At 47.3% G+C, this 19,789-nt stretch overlaps 1 protein-coding gene and 1 long non-coding RNA gene across 3 annotated transcripts in view; one reads left to right on the plus strand and one right to left on the minus strand.

Annotated features, from left to right (window-relative positions):
* Positions 1–1,196: 1,196 nt before the first annotated feature.
* LOC117308268 (uncharacterized) overlaps positions 1,197–19,789 on the minus strand; it is a 50,971-nt gene continuing 32,378 nt past the window's right edge. Inside the window, exons 6-7 of one of the 2 annotated variants that reach the window (XR_012325980.1) lie at positions 2,875–2,935; positions 1,197–1,589 (exon numbers count right to left, since the gene is read on the minus strand). This is a non-coding gene — a long non-coding RNA (uncharacterized lncRNA). The remainder of the gene's footprint in view (positions 1,590–2,874; positions 2,936–19,789) is intronic. The other variant, XR_012325979.1, reaches the window with a different exon arrangement.
* Positions 11,554–15,394, plus strand: PVRIG (PVR related immunoglobulin domain containing). The gene is made up of 5 exons (XM_004315156.4): positions 11,554–13,869; positions 13,958–14,308; positions 14,400–14,523; positions 14,610–14,670; positions 14,775–15,394. The coding sequence occupies exons 1-5, from the start codon at positions 13,809–13,811 to the stop codon at positions 15,069–15,071; spliced, it is 894 nt and encodes a 297-aa protein (XP_004315204.1). The 5' UTR covers positions 11,554–13,808; the 3' UTR covers positions 15,072–15,394.

Consider the following 19,789-nt stretch of genomic DNA (forward strand, 5'->3'; position numbering starts at 1 on the left):
ACTCCTTAAAACTCTGACTTGTTCTTGTTCTGCTTCCTGGAACAGCAGAGCGCCTCTGTTCTCTCCTTTCCCTCTGACAAGCAATCAAATACATGAAAACACTGTCGTCTCTTTCTGCTTTCACTGTTTCCTTCTGTGGTTTAAGGAACTCTTCAGCCTCTCCTTTTAAATAGGACTTCGAGTTCTTCCCTGTCCTGGGCATCTGCTGTAATTTCAAGTTCTCACTGTGTGGTGTCCCAGGCTGGACACAGTCATCCAGCTAGTCTAGGGGTTTCTGCAGGAGGATCCATGATTTCCTGTGATTAGGTCACTCAGCCAAACAAGCTCATTTCTTCTTCTTTCCCCCTCCCTCCCTGCCAAATAAAAGCTAGAAGTTGGGTTTGTGAGTCTCATTTTAGAAAGGCAGCCTACCAGTGCCCTGGGGATCTTTAGCCTGTATTCAGTGGAACAGTTCCAGAGAGCGGAGCTTTTCTGTGGGATCTGGGAGCAGAGTGGGAAAACTAAGGTAGAGATACAGAGGTAGAGGTCACTAGGGATCCAGGAGGGGGAAGAGGAGTCCCAAGTTATTAAATGCCTGCCAAGCTGGTACTTCACAAGATCAAAAGAGAAAGTTGGAAGCTCTGTAAATGTGGAGATGTTTATGCAGCTGACAGACCAGTGTGGTAGATAGAGCCCCAACCTTAGAATCTGTGCAAGTTTTATAACGTGTTCCCCAAATTCTTTGCCACTCTTAATATATTGAGAGTTTGGGACTAAGTCCTTTCCCCTTGAATATGGGCTCTGTGAGTGCTAGATTAACAGAATATGGTGGAGTGTAGCTGGGCCAGTTTCCAAGCCCAGACCTTGAAGAAACTGGTAGCTTCCACGTCCTGTTTCTTGAGATGTTTACTCTTGGCACCCAAGCACCATGCTGTGAGAAAGCCCAAGCGGCCACATGGAAAGGCCACATGTAGGTGTCCCTCCAGCAGACCTAGCTGAGGTCCCAGCCTGTGTTGAGCATCTGCCACAAGACGTGGTTCAGATGTGAATCAGATGATCCCAACACCCAGCTTTTGAGTCTTCCAGCTGAGGTCCCAGGCATCAGAGAGCAGAGACAAGCCATCTTTCTTGTACCTTTTCCAGATTCCTGACCCATAGAATCCATGAGCATGATAAAACAATGGTGTTTACACCACTAGTTTTGCTACGTAGCACTAGTAACTGAAACAGAACCTTAGAGTCATAAGATGCCAGAAGTTTGGACATATTTATCAGTTTAAAAATTATATATTAAAATTTACCACTTATTTATTATACACATTAAGATGTAATGGATGAATTTATGGTGAAATAAATGTTTTTAAGTATTTTATTGGTTAACAGTACAAAAAACACTTTTTTGCTCTAAAAGAAACATTGTACTGAGCAAAGTGAGAAATATTTTTATCGCGATTGCACCCCTCCTACCGTCTTGTTGTGGCTTCTTCTTTGTCTTTGGATCTAGGATATCTTTTTTGGTAGGTTCCAGCATTTTTTTGTCAGTGGTTGTTTTGCAGTTGTGATTTTGGTGTTTTCGTAAGAAGAGGTGAGCTCACGTCTTTCTACTCCGCCTGTTTTGAGAAACAATTTTAAAATCATGGCTTAACATTTTCTGAAGTTCTAGTTGAAATTTCATTAAAAACTCTCAAAATAAACTGACCTTCATAACTGAAAAGAGTATGTCTCAAACATTTGTAAATCCAAGTAGAATAGGTGCTTCTTTGGCTGCATTTATTACTTTTTAAATAAATGAGTCAAAACCCACTGAGATTCTTCATTTGGAAGACTTGTCAACAGGTCAGAAAATGATTTCCAAGTTCAAATAACAGCATTCTTAAAGGGGGTATATACTGTTTGGGACCACAAAACCATTACATCCTGTAACACATAAGTTGCAGTTGGTCATAATCTTGAATTTGCCTCTCTGACCTTAGGATACTGATCTTGTTAGAGGTGAACCATGGCATGAGGATCCCAGTGAGGGTACCAGTGTCACTTAAAAATACAATGAAGTTAACTTTTTATTACTGTTATCTTTAAAAATTAGAAATACTAATTTTCCCTGCATGACGCCAGTGGATATTTTGTACCATGTGCAGTGCAAATGCCCCACCTTGACAACTACAGCTCTGAAGCGTTTTGTGCCAGTAAGCCCTGTGCTGGCAGAGGCAGGGCTGTGGCTTCATGAGCAGCAACACCAGCTGGTCAGGCCCAGGCCAGGATGGAACCATAGCTGAGGCCAGTTCCGGCAGGAGAGGTGGAGGCCTCTGCACAGGCTGAACCTTCCCCATGTTGATAAGTGACAGCAAGGAATGCTGTTCAGGGAACTAGCATTGCTGTGCATGGCCTGTTAATCTTACTGTTGAATCATTGCTTTTAAATCATTTAAAATATTTTTCAGTAAGACTTTTTCTTCCCTTGTGACCGTGAGCTCTGCCAGAAGGTGAGTTGTTGTTCTCTCCTAAATTATAAAGTGAACAGGGTTTTTCCAGATTGCTGAGAAAAGTCTTCAGCTAAGTGACACTTAAAGTCTTCACTTTGTCCTTTGAACTCCAGTCAACGCTGACCCTGGGGGTTACAGGATGAAAGAAGAATTTGTGCTTGGTTGACATGAGAGGTTGCGGGGGTGAGGTATTTTCGCATGAAAACATTTTGAAGTCTTACTTGAGCTCTATAGTTCCTTCCCAGGGGATAGGGTGGAACATTGCGATCCTGGAAAGGGTCCACAGAACAAGTCACTCTTTAGCACAGATTCACTGAAAACCCTGTGTGTTTAGTTGGGATGGCTGAGAAATAGGCACTGAAGAGTGTGGTCAGGAAGAAGCAGAGAAACAGTGAGAAAACCAGCAAACTCACCAAAGATGAACCTGTGAACCTCAGGAAACTAGAGAACAGGAGCCCAGAATCCTGGGGAAACCTGAAGGAAAATATATTTAATTCAGCAGATTAGACCCAGTGATGGGGCTGAGTGTGCAGTAGAAGCTGAAAAGTAAAGCATCTTGTGTTGGTGCTGTAGCCGCTCACATCAGGAGGGGGAGGCATCCCGATCTGGGAACTCAGCACAGGTTCTCCGCTGACGTGGCAGGGGCTGCTGGCTTTTGTGACAAAAACCTTGTAATTCAATTTAAATTTTCCACTGGGAGAAGCAGCTCAGCATGGTTGTTAATAGTGTGGGTTCTGGAGCTACATTTTTGTTCACTGTGTACTACTAGCCTTGTGATGCTGAACAGTGTTTCCTCTTAAGGTGATTGTTGTGAGTGATTCACATATATTAGCTTCATAGTTACAAATTTAGCATGTAGTGTATACTCAGATATTATCTTCTATTTATATTGTTTTGATGCAGGAACTTAAGTGGCTTATTACACACATTTAAAATAGATGTAAAAATAAATGAGTCTCATGCTACAAACTCAAATGAGGAATGTCTCATATAAAAGAATGGTCACCAGGATTCACTGAGAGAGGGCTTGAGCCAGTCATGAGCAGAGTGCTGCACCTATGCTAAAATCCTCTCAGTTACACTCAAGTAGAGTGTGGTCCCCCTGGTGGGCTATTCCTGCTTTACCTAATATTGAAGAGCTGTGAAATTCTGGCACCAGTTCAAAGCCTCAAGGGCCTAATTCTAGAGACTGACCACAAGGGCCGTTTTCTCTGCAGCAGGACTTGGGCTGTGGCTGCAGGGATTTCACCAAGAAATGTTAGAGCAGGAGGTGGCCATTAACCAGACCTGTGTTGTCTAACCTGTACCTCAAGGCAAAAGAGGAAAGAGGCCAACAATGATGAATACAGGGCTCATGTAGTTAGATTTAATGACCTTTTGTGTCTCCAGAGCTCAAAATTCTGGATACTGTTCAGGAATAGCCAAGAAACTGAGAAAGGATGAGTACCTTCAATATCAAAATGTAAAAGCATTCTATTAGGACCATTTGATAGTGACACAGGAATAATCAAAACAATGGATAGATTAGGAAGGAGAATCCAGAAGTAGACCCATTTGTGAGAATTTATGATTAAGACACCAAGAGACTGAGGGAATTTGACCAAGATGGAGTAGGAAGATGCTGAATTCACCTCCTCTCATGGGTACACCAAAATTATAACTATTTAGAGAACACCTGTTGGTGAAAAAGACTGGAATCTACCAGAAAAGATCTTCTACAACTAAAGATATTAAAAAGGAACCACAAGATGGGTAAGAGAGGCAGAGTTGGAGTATAGTCAAGACCTATACCGCCGGAGCAGGCAACCCTCAAACACAAAAGTAATTACAGTTGCAGAGGTTGTCCCCAAGGAGCAAGGGCTCAGAGGCCCACATCAGGCTCCCCAGCCATTGGGAAAATGAATCCCCCAGAACGGCTTGGAAGGCTGGCGGGGCTTACTTTGGGGAGAGCCAGAGGGCTGTGGGAAAGAGAGACTCCACTCTTAAGGGGTACACCCAAAATCCACATGCTCAGGGACTCAGGGCAGAAGCAGTAATTTGAAAGGAGCCTGAGTCAGAGCCACGTGCGATCTTGGAGAGTCTCCCGGAGAGGCAGGAGGCAACGCAACGAGTTCACCCTGGGGACCTAGATGCTGGCAGCAGCCATTCTGGGGAGCTGCTTCTGCCACAAGGACCCTGGTGCTGGTAAGTACCATTTTGGAATTCTCCCTCCAGTTCGTTAGCCTTGGGACCTAGCCCCACCACTGCTCCTCACACCCAACAGCCTGTAGGCACCAGTTCGGGGATATCTCAGGCCAAGCAACTAGCCATGGCTCAGGGGGTTCTGGGGCTGGTACCCGTCTGCTGCTGGTATGTTGGCTGGGTCCTGACATAGCAAACTGCAGGGCTGGGGTGGTCCTGGGGTTGGTGTCCGCCCACTGGTGGGCCAGATTGGGGTCCAGGGCAGCCCCACCCACCAGCAGGAAGGTTTCCTTAAGACCCTCTGAGCTCACAGCCAGTGTCCACTGGGGGGCACAGGACCTGACTTCACCTCACACTAAACCCAGGACCCAGCTCCACCCACCAGTTGGCAAGCACCAGTCCCAAGACACCCTGGGCCCTGAGTCCACGTACTAGTGAGCTGGCACTAGGCTGAGGACCAACCTCACACCAGTGAGCATTCACTAGCCCCACCCACTAGCAGGTAGATATTAGCCGCAGACCACAGCATGCCATGGCAGGACCTAGGCCACCCATCAGCAGGCAGGTAGGCACCAGCCCTAGCATCCCCTAGGCCCTGGCCCTGCCCACAAGCAGGTCAGCTTCAGCTCTGGGACACCTTGCGCCTCTTAGCCAGAGAACCCAGGATCTAGCACCACCCAGCTAGCCAGCTGACACCAACATCAAGATTCCTGGGGCCCCCTGGGGTTCTGCAACCAGCTGCCTTGTGACCCGGCCCCAACTAGTTGATGGGCTCTGCGCAAGGCAGGGTCTAGAAGCCACCTGGACTGGGGGCCGGCTCTGCCTACCAGACTGCCCATGGTAATTAGCCACAACAGCCCACATAGGGGGCACCCCTAGAGCATGTAGACCTGGTGACCAGAGGGGAGTGCACTGCTGGGATGTATCAGACGTCTCCTACAAAACTCCACTTTTCCAAGGTCAGGGAATGTAACCAATCTAGCAGTTACATAGAAATAAAAACAGCAGATCAGGCAGAATGAGGTGACAGAGGAACATGTTTTAAGTGAAGGAAAAAGATAAAGCCCCAGAAGAAGAACTAAGTGAAGTGGAGGTGGTAGGCAATTTATTCAATAAAAAGTTGAAAGTAACAATTGTAAAGATGATCAGAGAAATTCAGAGAAGAATGGATGAACAGAGTGAGGAGTTAGAAGTTTTTAAGAAAGAATATACAAAAAGGAATGAAATAGAGATGAAGAATTTAATAACTGAAATGAAAGATACACCAGAAAGAACAGTAGATTAAAGTGATAACAGAGGAATGGATCCGTGAGCTGGAAGACAGTAGTGGCAATTGCTGCAGAAGAATAAAAAGAAGTGAGGACAGTACAACTGGACCACACTAACACACACTGTATAGCGGTCCCAGAACAGAAGGAGAAGAGAGAGAGAAAGGGGCAGGAAGCATATTTGAAGAGATAATGGTGGAAAACTTGCATAATCTGGGAAAGAAAACAGACATTCAGGTCCAGGAAGCACAGAGTCCCAAACAGGATCAACCCAAAGAGGATTACACCAAGACACATTGTAATTAAAATGGCAAAAATTAGACAATGTTAAAAGCACTAAGGGAAAAGGAACAAGGTACATACAAGGGAATTCCCATAAGGCTGTCAGCTGACTTTTCAGCAGAAACTGCAGGCCAGAAGGGAGTGGCATGATATGGTGATGAAAGGGAAAAACCTACAACTAAGAATACTCTACCCGGCAAGGTTTTCATTCAGATTTGATGGAGAGATCGAAAGTTTTATAGACAAGCAAAAGCTGAAAGAGTTCAGCACCACCAAACCAGCATTACAAGAAATGTTAAAGGGACTTGCCTAAGCAAAAAAAAAAAAAAAACCCACTACTAGAGACATGAAAATTACAAAAAGAAAAAGCTCGTTGGTAAAGGCAAATACACAGGAAAGGTAGTAAGTTAACCACATACAAGCTATTAGGAAGGTTAAAAGGCAAAAGTAGTACAATCATGTATGCTCACGATAAGTAGTTAAAGGGTACACAACAAAAAGATATTAAAATGCATTTGAAATCAAGAGATCAGCAACTTAATCACACATATATAGATTGCTATATGTAAACCTCATGGTAATAACAAACCAAAAATCTGTAATAGATACACAAAAAATAGAAAGGAATTCAAACATAACATTAAAGATAGTCATCAATTCACAAAGGAATAGGACAAAAGAAGAAGGAACAAAAGAACTACAAAAACAACCAGAAAACGATTAAGAAAGTGGCAATAAGTGCATACCTATCAGTAATTACTTTAAATGTAAGTGGACTAAATGCTCTAATCAAATGACATACAGTGGCTGAATGGATACAAAAATAATACCCGTATATATGCTGCCTATAAGAGACTCACTTCAGATCTAAAGACACACAAAGTGAGGGAATGGAAAGTATTCCATGCAAATGAAAATCAGAAGAAAGCTGGGGTAGCAATACTTGTATCAGACAAAACAGGCTTTACAATAAAGGCTGAGCAAGAGACAAGAACATTACATAATGATCAAGGGATCAATCCAATAACAATGAATAAAAATATATATGCACACAACATAGAACACCTAAATACATAAAGCAAATATTAACAGACATAAAGGGGGAAATTGACAGTAACAGTAATAGTATGGGACTTTAACACTCCACTTATATCAATGGACAGATCATCTAGAGAGAAAATCAGGGAATCACTGGACCAAATGGACTTTATATATATATTACATTCCATCCAAAAGCAGGAGAATACACATTCTTTTCAAGTGCACATGGAACATTCACCTGGTTAGATCACATGCTAGGCCACAAGACAAGTCTCAGCAAATTTTTGAAAATTGAAGTCATATCAAGTATTTTTTCCAACCACAATACTATGAGACTAGAAATCAACTACTGCAAAAAGCACAAACACATGGTGGCTAAACAAATGCTACTAAATAACCAATAGGTCAATGAAAACAAATCAAAGAGAAAATTAAAAAGTACCTGGAGACAAATGGAAATGAAAACACAACAATCCAAAATCTATGGGACATGGCAAAAGCAGTTCTTAGCGGGAAGTTTATAGTGATGTAAGCCTACCTCAGGAAACAAATATCAAACAACCTGACCTAACACCTAAAACTACAAAAAGAAGAATAAAACTCAAAGTTGGTATAGGGAAAGAAATCATAGCAGAAATAAATGAAATAGAGATTTAAAAAGCAATAGAAAAGATCATTGAAGTTAAAACCTGGTTCTTTGAAAAGATAAAATTGATAAACCTTTAGCCTGACTCATCAAGGAAAAAAGAGTGCCCAAATCAATAAAATCAGAAACAAAAATGGAAAAGTTACAACCAACACCACAGAGGTACAAAGGATTATAAAAAGTTACTAGACAGCTATATGCCAATAAAATGGACAACCTAAAAGAAATGGACAAGTTCCTAGAAATGTACAATCTCTCAAGACTCAACCAGGAAGAAACAGAAAATATGAACAGACCAATGATCACTAATGAAATTGAATCAGTAATTTAAAAAACTCCCAACAAACAAAAGACCAAGACCAGGTGACTTCACAGGTGACTTCTACCAAACATTTAGAGAAGAGTTAACACCTAACCTTCTCAAACTATTCCAAAAAATTTGCAGAGAAAGCAATGCTTCTGAACTCATTCTATGAAGCCAGCATCACCCGATACCAAAAGCAAAGATATCACAAAAAAAAGAAAGAAAAGTATAGGCCAATATCACTGATGAACATAGATCCAAAGATCCTCAACCAAATACTAGCAAATCAAATCCAACAATACATTAAAAGGATTATACACCATGATCAAATGGGGTTTATCCCAGGGATGCAAGGATGGGTCAGTATCTACAAATCGATGTGTTACATCACATTAACAAATTAAAGCATAAAAATCATATAATCATCTTAACAGATGCAGAAAAAGCTTTTGACAAAATTCAACATCCATTTATGATAAAAACTCTCCACTGGGCTTCCCTGGTGGCGCAGTGGTTGAGAGTTCGCCTGCCGATGCAGGGTACATGCGTTCATGCCCTGGTCCGGGAAGATCCCACATGCTGCGGAGCGGCTGGGCCCGTGAGCCATGGCCGCTGGGCCTGCGCGTCTGGAGCCTGTGCTCTGCAACGGGAGAGGCCACAACAGTGAGAGGCCCGCGTACTGCCAAAAAAAAAAAAAAAAAAAAAAAAAAATCTCCACAATGGGTATAAGAATATACTTTGATATAATGCCATATATGATAAGCCCACAAATAACATCATAGTCAACAGTGAAAAGCTGAAAGCACTTCCTCTAAGATCAGAAACAAGACAAGGATGCCCACTGTCACCACTTTTATTCAACAATAGTATTGGAAGTTCTTGCCACAATAATCAGAAAAGAAAAATAAATAAAAACATCAAAATTGGAAAGGAAGAAGTAAAATTGTCACCGTTTGCAGACGGCATGATTAATGATTTCCTATATGTAGAAAATCATACAGGTGCCACCAAAAATCTAGAACTCGTCAAATTCAGTAAAGATGCAGGATACAAAATTAAAATACAGAAATCTGCTGCATTTCTCTACACTAACAACAAACTATCAGAAAGAGAAATTAAGGAAATAATCCCATTTGTAGTCATATCAAAAGAATAAAATTCCTAGGAATAAATCTACCTCAGGAGATAAAAAACCTGTACTTGGAAAACTAAGACACTGCTGAAAGAAATTGATTGAAGACAACACAAACAGATGGAAAGACATACCGTGTTCATGGGTTGGAAGAATACTATTAAAATGATCATACTACCCAAGGCAATCTATAAGGTCAGTGCAATCCCAATCAAAATATTAATGACTTTTTGTTTCACAGAACTAGAACAAATAGTTCTAAAATCTGTATGGAAACACAAAGACCCCAAATAGCCAAAACAATCTTGAGAAAGAAGAACAAAGCTGGATGTATCAAGCTCTGTGACTTCAGACTATACTACAAAACTACAGTAATCAAAATGGTATGGTACTGGCACAAAAACATTCACATTGATCAACAGAAAAGAAGAGAGAGCTCAGAAATAGACCCATACATTTACAGTCAATTAATCTATGACAAAGGAGGCAAGAATATACAGTGGGGAAAAAACAGTCTCTTCAATAAGTGGTTCTGGGAAAACTGGACAGCTATATGTAAAAGAATGAGATTAGACCACTTTCTCACACCATACAAAAATAAACTCAAAATGGATTAAAGATCTAAACGTAAGATTGGAAACCATAAAGCTAGAAGGAAACACAGAACACTCTTTGATATAAATCATAGCAATGTATTTTTTAAATCTTTTGCCAAGGGCCAAGGAAATAAAAGTAAAAATAAACAAGTGGGACTTATTTAAATTTAAAAGCTTTTGCACAGCAAAAAATACCACTGACAAAACAGAAAAACAACTTACTGAATGGGAGAAAATATTTGCAAATTATATGATTGATAAGGGATTAATACCCAAAATTTATAAACAGCTCGTATAACTCAATACTTTAAAAAAATATTTATTTATTTGGCTGCGCCAGGTCTCAGTTGCAGCACGCGGGATCTTCATTGCCACGTGGAAGATCTTCGTTGTGGCATACGGGATCTTTCAGTTGTGGCATCCGGGATCTAGTTCCCTAGCCAGGGATCAAACCCAGGCCCCCTGCATTGGGAGCACGGAGTCTTAACCACTGGACCACTAGGGAAGTCCCATAACTCAATATTTTTAAAAAAAAAACAATTAAAAAATGAGCAGAAGACCTGAATAGACATTTTTCCAAAGAAGACAAATATTGGCCAACAGGCACATGAAGAGATGCTCAACATCACTAATCATCAGAGAAATTCAAATAAAAACCACGATGAGTTATCACCTCACACTTTTCAGAATGGCTAGCATCAAGAAGACCACAAATAACAAATGCTGGTGAGGAGATGGAGAAAAGGGAACCATTGTACGCTGTTGTTGGGAAAGTAAATTAGTGCAGCCAATTGGTGGAAACAGTGTGGAGGTTCCTCAAAAAACTGAAAATAAACCACCATATGATCCAGCGATTCCACTCCTGGGCATATATCCAAAGAAAATGAAACACTAATTTGAGAAGATGCAAGCGCCCCAATGTTCATAGCAGCATTATTTACAATAGCCAAGATATGGAAGCAACCTAAGTGTCTATCAACAGATGAATGGATAAATAAGTGTGGTGTACATATATACAATGGAAAACTACTCAGCCATAAAAAAGAATGAAATTTTGCCATTTGCAACAGTGTGGATGGACCTGGAGGGTATTATGTTTAGTGAAATAAGTCAGACGGACTTCCCTGCTGGCACAGTGGTTAAGAATCCGCCTGCCAGTGCAGGGGACATGGGTTTGAGCCCTGGTCCGGGAAGATCCCAGATGCTGTGGAGCAAATAAACCCATGCGCCACAACTACTGAGCCTGCGCTTTGGACCCCGCGAGCCACAACTACTGAGCCCATACGCCACAACTACTGAAGCCCACGCGCCTAGAGCCCGTGCTCCCAACAAGAGAAGCCACCGCAATGAGAAACCTGCAAACCCCAATGAAGAGTAGCTCCCGCTCGCTGCAACTAGAGAAAGCCCGTGCGCAGCAACAAAGACCCAACACAGCCAAAAATAAACAAAGAGAAAGACAAATACTCTATGTTATTACTTATATGTGGAGTCTAAAAAATACAACTAGTGAATATAGTAGAAAAGCAGCACTCACAGATATAGAGAACAAACTAGTGGTTCCAAGTGGGAGAGGGAAGTGTGGAGGGGCAAGATAGGGGTGGGGGATTAAGAGGTACAAACTACTATGTATAAAATAAATAAACTACAACAATCTAGTGTGTAACACAGGGAATATAGCCAATATTTTATAATAGTTATAAATGGAATATAACCTGTAAAATTGTGAATCACTGTGTTGTACATCTGAAACTTGTATAATTTTGTACCTTAATTGTACCTCAGTTTAAAAAAAGAATAAGCCTTCAAGGATTGTACAGCACAGGGAATATAGCCAATATTTTATAATTTTAAGTGGAGTATAATTACTTAAAAATTTGAATCACTGTGTTGTACACCTGAAACTAGTAACTCAACTATACATCAATAATAATAATAAATTTAAAAGATGGCAAGTGACTATTCAACAAGTAGTTTGAAGGCATCTGGCTGTCCACCTAAATTGTAAAATAACACCACCTCCAAATTAAAATTATTCATGGGCTAAAAATAAACCCTCATAAGAGTTAAGCATAAAAAGAAACCTATAAAGTTATTTTTATAATTTGGCCCTCCTAAGCAATACACAAAATCCAGAAACAATAAAAGATTGATAATTTTAGCCTTATTGAAAATTAAAATGGGGAGGGAAAAGGGAATGGGCAGGCTGGTGAAAAACAGTAATGTTTTCTACTCTGTTTTTTGAATCTTATACAATGAGAACTTACTGGGGACAACGTGGCTTACAAGGCTAAAAAAAATGGAAAATTTTGTGAGTAGTTAACTTCGTGCCGTGGCTTTTCATTCATCCATTGATCACCCAGTATTGAGCTCCTCTATGTGTACTTGGACTGTGTGGAGGTTAATAAAAGAGCCACCACCTAGGGCCCGCTATCTGTGCAATGGTTGTCCAAGAAGGAAAAGCTCACTCAGTTCAGCTTCCTGGAGTGGGTGGGATTTGATCTGACCCTTGCAAACTGGGGAGAAGATAAGGGTCTTCCAGGCTAGGGAGACTGAGGTTGGCAGCCCCACGTGCCCAGCTGCTTGGCACCCACGCTGGGCTGGGCCTCCTTGAAGTGGGTGGGTTTTGCACAGGCCTCCCCTGTGTCGGGAACAGTAGTGGAGGAAGTGGTGAGAGTGGGTCAGAGTCAGGTTTGGAGATTGGCACACCGAGCCTGAGAGAAGTTCAAAGGGTTGAGAGAATGAATGCTACCTGGGCTGGGAGCAGTGAAGTGACTGGAGGCCCTGCTTATCCAGCCTCTCAGGTGTGGATGGGGTGGTAGAGTTTACTTAAGAGGCCGACTGGCTAACACCACAGGATTAGAAGAGATGCTGAGTCAGGGGCATGTGTGCAGGGCAGGCCTCAGGGGACCACAGCCCTGAGGTGGGGCCACCTCTCAGTTCTCACCACACCCTGGACAGGAGTCCTCAACACAGACCCGTGGCTCTAAGCTTGAGCTCACCAAGCTACTCTCACTCCAGATGCAAGCTCAGCACAGGATGAGACAGGACACAAAGCCTTCTGATCACTTGTCACTGCTTACAGCAGCATGCTGGTCAATTTTCATTCTGTAAACGAACATACACAGGAGAGCAATTTACAGCAACACTTTGCGGGGAAAGATGGCTTGTGTCCGAGAGGTGGGAGTGGTAAGAAGAGGTCAGGTGGTCAGGATGGGAAGCCTTCAGAATTTCCTGATGGGCTGGAGATGCGTGAAGAGTCACAGGTGGCTATGCGCCTTTGGCCTGCGCAGCTAGAAACCAGTTGCCCTCAGCTGTGGGAAGGAAGGCTGCAGATGGGGCAGAGTTCCGTAGGCAAGCCACTGGTCAAGCTGTGCCCGCCCCTTAGGCAGCTCCCCTGCTGGTTCTCCTGCTTACAGGTCTTCCTCTTCCCAAGTTCCACCACTTCCCTACCCCTTAGCTGGGGGTGAGGGGGGTGTCAGAGCCTTCTTCCTAAGGAGAAACCAGGGGGGCCCTCCCTCCCACGGGAAGGACATCTCAGGTCCCCCTGTGGCGTCTGTTCCCTTCCCCCTCCCGCCCTTCCCCAGAGCCTGCCCAGGGTTGGTACCCTAAGGCAGGGCTGGGAAGGGAGCCTGAGCCACCAGCCTGCTCACACTACAGCACAGCCTGGGGACAGGGAAAACCTTGTCACTGTCACTTTAAGTCTCCTGAGGGAGGGGGTCCTCGACCCTGGATTCACCACCCTGAGGAAGACAGAGAAGGAAGTGGGGCAGGTTTGCGGACAGCACCAAGCAGCGCTCCTAGGGCCCGCTCACACGTAAAAACTTCCTGCGATGAGACCGGAAACACAGGTGCTGTCCCCACCACGGCAGCCCCCAGAGCCTGGGCCAGAGGGGAGCCATGGACAGGCCCCGGGCCCTGGGCCTGCTCTTGGCGCTGCTGACTCTCTGCATCACTGCTGGTGAGTGGGGGCCAGAGAGAGGCAGAGGCCATGGGGATGGGGCAGAGACCCAGGCCTGGGTCCTAGCTCCTGTGCCCATATCCCACAGGGACTCCTGAGGTGTGGGTGCAGGTTCAGATGGAGGCCACCGAGTCCCCGTCCTTCACTGTCCGCTGTGGATTCCTGGGATCTGGCTCTGTCTCCCTGGTGACTGTAAGCTACGGGGGCCCCGATGGTGCCGGAGGGACCACGCTGGCTGTGTTGCACCCAAAGTTCGGCACCCAGCACTGGAACCCTGCCTGCCGGGCCCACTGGGAAACCAGAACCAGCATCTCCCTCACCTTGGAAGAGTCCGAGGGGAGAAGCTCCAGTCCCAACACCACCTTCTGCTGCAAGTTTACTTCCTTCCCCGAGGGCTCCCAGGAGGCCTGTGGGAACATCTCCCTCAGCCCAGACCAAGGTGGGGCTGATGAGGAGAGGGGGCCCTGGGAGGACAGGGAGGGACTTGGGGGTGCCAGGCACCTAACCAGTATGTCTCTCCCTGTGCACAGGGCTCCCTGCTCCTACTCCAGCCACCATGCTGCGAGCTGACCTGGCTGGGATCTTGGGGGTTTCGGGGGTCCTTCTCTTTGGCTGTGTCTACCTCCTCTACCTCCTGCGTCGGCAAAGGCACTGGTGAGACCCAGCCCCTGCTGATCCAAATCCCCACGGCACTGGGCCAGCCACATGCTTTGCCTCTGACCCTCCTAACTCTCTCCCAGGTCTGTCATGAAGCTTCAGCCACCCAGCCACAGCAGCCCCCAGACACAGAGGAGAGCAAGTGTGAGGATCGGGGGATGGCTTTGGAGAGGGGAATGGAGGGGGCTGGAGGTGGGGAGCCACGAGGTGGAGCCTCACTTGAGCCTCCTTCCCCGTCTCCCCTGCAGGCAGCCGGCCAAGCCTCCCTGACCTCTCTCCACATCCCCTATGCCACCATCAACACCAGCTACTTCAGCCCGGCAACTCTGCACCGGGTCCTCCCACCCCAGCCCCTACCCAGGTGGGCGCCGCTCCCCAGCCAGAGCCCCGTCCCCTGGGCACCCCTGCCGGCCTCCACTCGCAGCAGCTTCATCTCTGTTGAGAACCGACTCTACGCTCAAGCAGAAAAGGGGCCTCTCCACGCCGGCACCGACCTCATCCCGCTCCCGGACTGTCTGGGGCGCAGAGCCATGGAGGGGCGTTAGGAGTTCGATGAGAGGGACCCCAAGTCCACTCTGCCTTTCTCCTCTCCTGGGCCCCTAGAACCCCCTTCTGTTGGGTGTGTGTCCTGGTGGTCCAATGTCTTTGCACAGCTTGTTTTATTCTCAGGCTTCCAGTAAGTGTCTCCACACATACCCCTCCAGGGCCCACTTGCTGTGGATGTGGTCAGCACGAGTGCATGCGTGGGCGCACGTGTATGTATGTGAAGTGACAAAACCCCATCCCGGGTCGTTTCCTGTTTTCAAGTCCCCAGCCCTCCCAGATGAGGTTGATAACTAAACCAACAAGAATGGTTTTTCTGACCTGGGCTTTGGCTGGGCCTTTTTTTCTTTGGGGTGGGGGGGTGGCGGTTAAGATGTTAGAGTGGTTTCAACCCCCTGGGATGCAGGGGCCAGGTTAGACCCGGAGGGGGAGGGTGACTCAGCGTGGGGATCTCTCCTCTGCCTGACAAGGGACAGGGGTGTTCCTGGCCCTGAAGACCTTGCTGAGGGATGCCAAGTGGGAAGACAGGATTGGGGGTCTGGTGGCCCCCAGACAGGATGGCCCATATTCAAATCCCACTGTGTCCTAGGACAGCAGCAAGGGCTTCTGGAGCTTCAACCCAGAAAAGTCCCTGGGACAGGGGCTCCCTGAGATGGCCTGGGGGTGGGGCCCTGATGCCCTCCCTCCACAGAGTGGACATTCAGAGGCAGGGGACCCACCTCAGATCTGCCCACAGTGGCTTCCTCCGGCTCCTCTCCTGTTACTAGGGCACCAGGACTACTCCCCACTGGCCAGTCAGGGGGAGGCAGAGGCCCGCTCAGACACAGGGACTGAGCCCATGCTCCCCCGCCCACTCATCTTCCCATCCGGGAGCAGCCCTCCTGTAAACAGGCCCAGCAGCCTGGGCCTCATCGCACTTTTGCCACATGAGACAACATGGTGAGAGAGCTCTGTAAGCTGCAAGGCTCCACAGAACGTGATGGATTCCGGTGACAGGTGGAGGCCTGGGCCTGGAACCAGGCTAAGGCAGCACCCAACCAGGGTGAATACTGGGGGGTGGGGGGTGTTGGGGGAGACAGCTGGCGCTCAGCCCCTTCCTTGGTCCTGCATGTGGAAAGTCCCAGGCAGTGCCACCTGCTATCCCAGGAACCATTCCTTCTGCCTGGCTCAGGGAGGGCCTGCCCAGAGGCTATGTTCAACCACAGAATCTTCCAGAAACCCAGCTTATTATTGCAGGCATTGTTCAGACATGGTGCTCTCAGAACCCATCCCCATCAAGCCACCAGCTCTATACCACGCAGGAGAGAGGGTGAACCAGACAGGGTGAGGGGGTGGCTAAGGGTCATCAGGCCTGCCTTCCTCAGCCCGTGGGCATCGTCATCTTCTGAGGCGCCCTCAGCACTGGCCTGGGCAGCTCAGTAGTCCCTACAGGGCTGGGGGTTCAAGGGAGAGAGGTGGGGCTGCAGAAGTCCCCGAGGAAGGTAAAGAGATGTAAGGGAGGGGGTAGCTCAGGGTCAGGCAGCCTTGGGACCACGTCAAGACCAAGCACAGGGGTGTGTGGGCAACGGGGCTCAGGGGAGGCCTTGTAGGAAGCCTCACTTCCCTAGGAAGAGACTATTTATGGGGTGCGGGGGCAGCTCTAGGGCTCCCAGGCCCTCAGCCTGGCCACTTGCCCATCAGAGCGTCAGGGGAGAGGCCCCATTCCATCCCCCGCGCCCCCCCCCCCCAACCCCGGGCCTGAGCCCACTTTCCACAAGCTCAGGAGGCCACAGCCCAGCCTGGTCCTGCACTACATGAAACCAAAATCCTCGGGACCCAGGAAGTCTCCGCAGCTGGCCTGACCCCCACTGCCCAGTCCCAAGTGCCAGAACCAGCAGCAGTGAAGGGACCAGCTGAGAGAGCCAAGTTGTGGCCCTGCACCTGGAGGTGTGGCTGCACACGGCCCCCCATAGCAGCATCCAGGCCCCCCCGCAGAACCCAGTCGTGGAGACCATGCTCTGCTATTCCTTCATTCAACACATGGGGAAACTGAAGCCCAAGAGGGAGAGAACTGGCCCAAGGGGACAGGACTGAACCAGCCCCAGCACCTCCACGAGGCATCCAGGACACGCCCTCAGCCAGAATCCCTCAAAAGCCTTGTGCTCTGAGCTGACCTGGCTTGGAATCCCAGGGGCCACTCCCCTGCTGTGGGACCCCCAAGTGGTTTACTTAGTCTCTAAGAGACTCACTTTGCTCCTCACATAAGGGGAGGTAAGGCCTGAGGGGAGTGTGGAGATTGTAAACCAGGACCAAGTACTAAGCAGCTTGGCACGAAGTTATCTTATTTACTACTTTGAAAACACCTACCACTTCGGCATGTTATAAGCCCATTTAACAGAGCCCAAGGTCACGCAGCTGGGAGGCAGAGATGTTTTTAGTGGGGAGGAGGGGAGGCGTGGCGCCACCAACCCGCTCTAAAGGGTCCCACTGCAGCTGGCCCAGGAGCCCACCCCGGAGCCCGGGACCGAGCTCAACACTCCCCAGACCAGCCTCATGACCCTCCCTCCCCGTGACTCCCCCCAGCCCCAGTCAGCTGCTTCTCCCTCCCCACCCCACAGCGGGTCCAGCAGGGGGTCCCTGCGAACGCACCCACCCCAGTCTTCTGCCCCTCTGCGGCCCCGGAGCCCTCCTTCTGCCGTCCAGCCCGCACCCACCCTCGGGCTCGCCCCCTGGCCCGACCCTGACACACTCCCAGCCCGCCGGAGCCCTCTGCCCCACCCGGGTCCCGCCGCCTGTCCCCGTGACGTGAAGCTCCCCATCTGCGCCCCCGCCCGGCCTCCGCAGACCAGCGCCTGCTCCCACGGTAGCCCGCGACGGTCGGCTTTTCTAGGCTTAGGACTCTCGGCTGCCACTGCCCAGTCGTGATGCGCGCCCACACGGAGTGCGGGGCCCTAGGCATCACGACGACCACCCGCCGGGTGTGTGACCTCGGGTCGCCTGTGCGTCTGGGGAGCCTCACACCCTTGCTGGGTTGGCTGCAGAGGTGGGGCAACGTCACGGCCTCGCCCCCAGTCGGGGCGCCCACCAGCTGGGGCTGACCTTAATGGTGAACGGAGGCACCTGGGGCCTAGGGAGAAGAAATCGGTCCCAGGGGTGTCTGAGGGCTCCGCCAGCAGGACGCAGAAGGAAGGGCTGGGCAGGATGTGCTGGGGGCTGGAAGGGGCCAGAGTTGAGGGGCCAGGAGAGCCTCTTGCCTCCCTCGCCAGCACGGGGACACAAAAAGCACAGGACGCTAGGTCTGTTGGCCCAGCCATGGGCGGGAGCTCTCACCCTCAGGTTCCACTCAAACCCTGGTGGGGGTGGGGGAGCAGTGACACCTGGAATTTCCATAACTGGGCCCTCAAACAGCTTCATTTCAGCATCCATGAAGTGGGTCAGAAAGCTATTTGGATAAAAATAAATAAACAGACATTACAGACTTTAAAAGAAAAAGATCAGGGTGCTCTGAGGAGTAGGCCTCTCTGAGATGACCTTTTTCTCCCCAATTTTTTATTGCGGCAAAATACACATAAAAATGGTTAAGGTGGTAAATTTTAAGGGACAAAAATTGAAATACAGTTGAGGAACAATATTATGGTAATTCCAGGTGTACTGCATAGTGATTAGACATTTGCATACATTATGAAATGATCACCATGATTAAGTCTGGTAACCATCTGTCTCCAAAGTTATTACAATATTATTGAACCTATTCCTTATGCCGTGTATTACATCCCATGACTTATTTTATAACTGTAGGTTTGTACCTCTTAATCCCCTTCACCTCTTTTGCCCCCACCATCCCCTTCTGGTAATCACCCATTTGTTCTCTATCTATGAATCTGTTTTCTTTTTTTTTTTAAGATTCCCCATATAAAGGGGATCATACAGTATTTGACTTTTTCTGACTTATTTCACTTAGCATAATACCATCTAGATCCACCCATTTTGTCACAAATAGAAAATTTTCATTTTTTTTGAAATGGCTGAGTAATATTCCATTGTGTGTATATATATATATATATCTCATATCTTCCTTATCCATTCATCTATTTTTTTTTTTTTTTTTTTTTGCGGTATGCGGGCCTCTCACTGTTGTGGCCTCTCCCGTTGCGGAGCACAGGCTCCGGACGCGCAGGCTCAGCGGCTATGGCTCACGGGCCCAGCCGCTCTGCGGCATGTGGGATCTTCCCGGACCAGGGCACAAACCCGTGTCCCCTGCATCGGCAGGTGGACTCTCAACCACTGCGCCACCAGGGAAGCCCTCCATTCATCTATTGATGAGCATTTAGGTTGCTTCCGGATCTTGGCTACTGTAAATAATGCTGCAGTGAACATTGGGGTGGGTATATTTTTTCAAATTAATGTTTTTATTTTCTTTGGGTAAATACCGAGAAGTAAAAAATTCCTATATCATATGGCAGGTTTTTAATTTTGGGGGGAACCTCCATAATGTTTCCACAGTGGCTGCACCGATTTACATTTCTACCAACAGTGCACAAGTGTTCCCTTTTCCCCACATCTTTAACACTTGTTATTTGTTGTCTTTTTGGTGACAGTCATTTGGACAGGCGTAAGGTGGTATCTCATCGTGGTTTTGATTTGCAAGATGGCATTTAAAATAAAACCTGAACATGAGTGGGAGTTCTCTAGGCAAAGATTGTGGGGAGACCACTCCAGGCAGGAAAAGATATGTACAAAG

Source organism: Tursiops truncatus, chromosome 15, assembly GCF_011762595.2.
Source record: "Tursiops truncatus isolate mTurTru1 chromosome 15, mTurTru1.mat.Y, whole genome shotgun sequence".
Taxonomy (NCBI): domain Eukaryota; kingdom Metazoa; phylum Chordata; class Mammalia; order Artiodactyla; family Delphinidae; genus Tursiops; species Tursiops truncatus.

Excerpts from the sequence above, each read along its gene's own strand:
- PVRIG (XM_004315156.4), top strand. The coding sequence starts at position 13,809 with ATGGACAGGCCCCGGGCCCTGGGCCTGCTCTTGGCGCTGCTGACTCTC. Across the intron at positions 13,870-13,957 it reads GACTCTCTGCATCACTGCTG|GGACTCCTGAGGTGTGGGTG; the intron begins GTGAGTGGGGGC and ends CATATCCCACAG. Across the intron at positions 14,524-14,609 it reads CTGCGTCGGCAAAGGCACTG|GTCTGTCATGAAGCTTCAGC; the intron begins GTGAGACCCAGC and ends ACTCTCTCCCAG.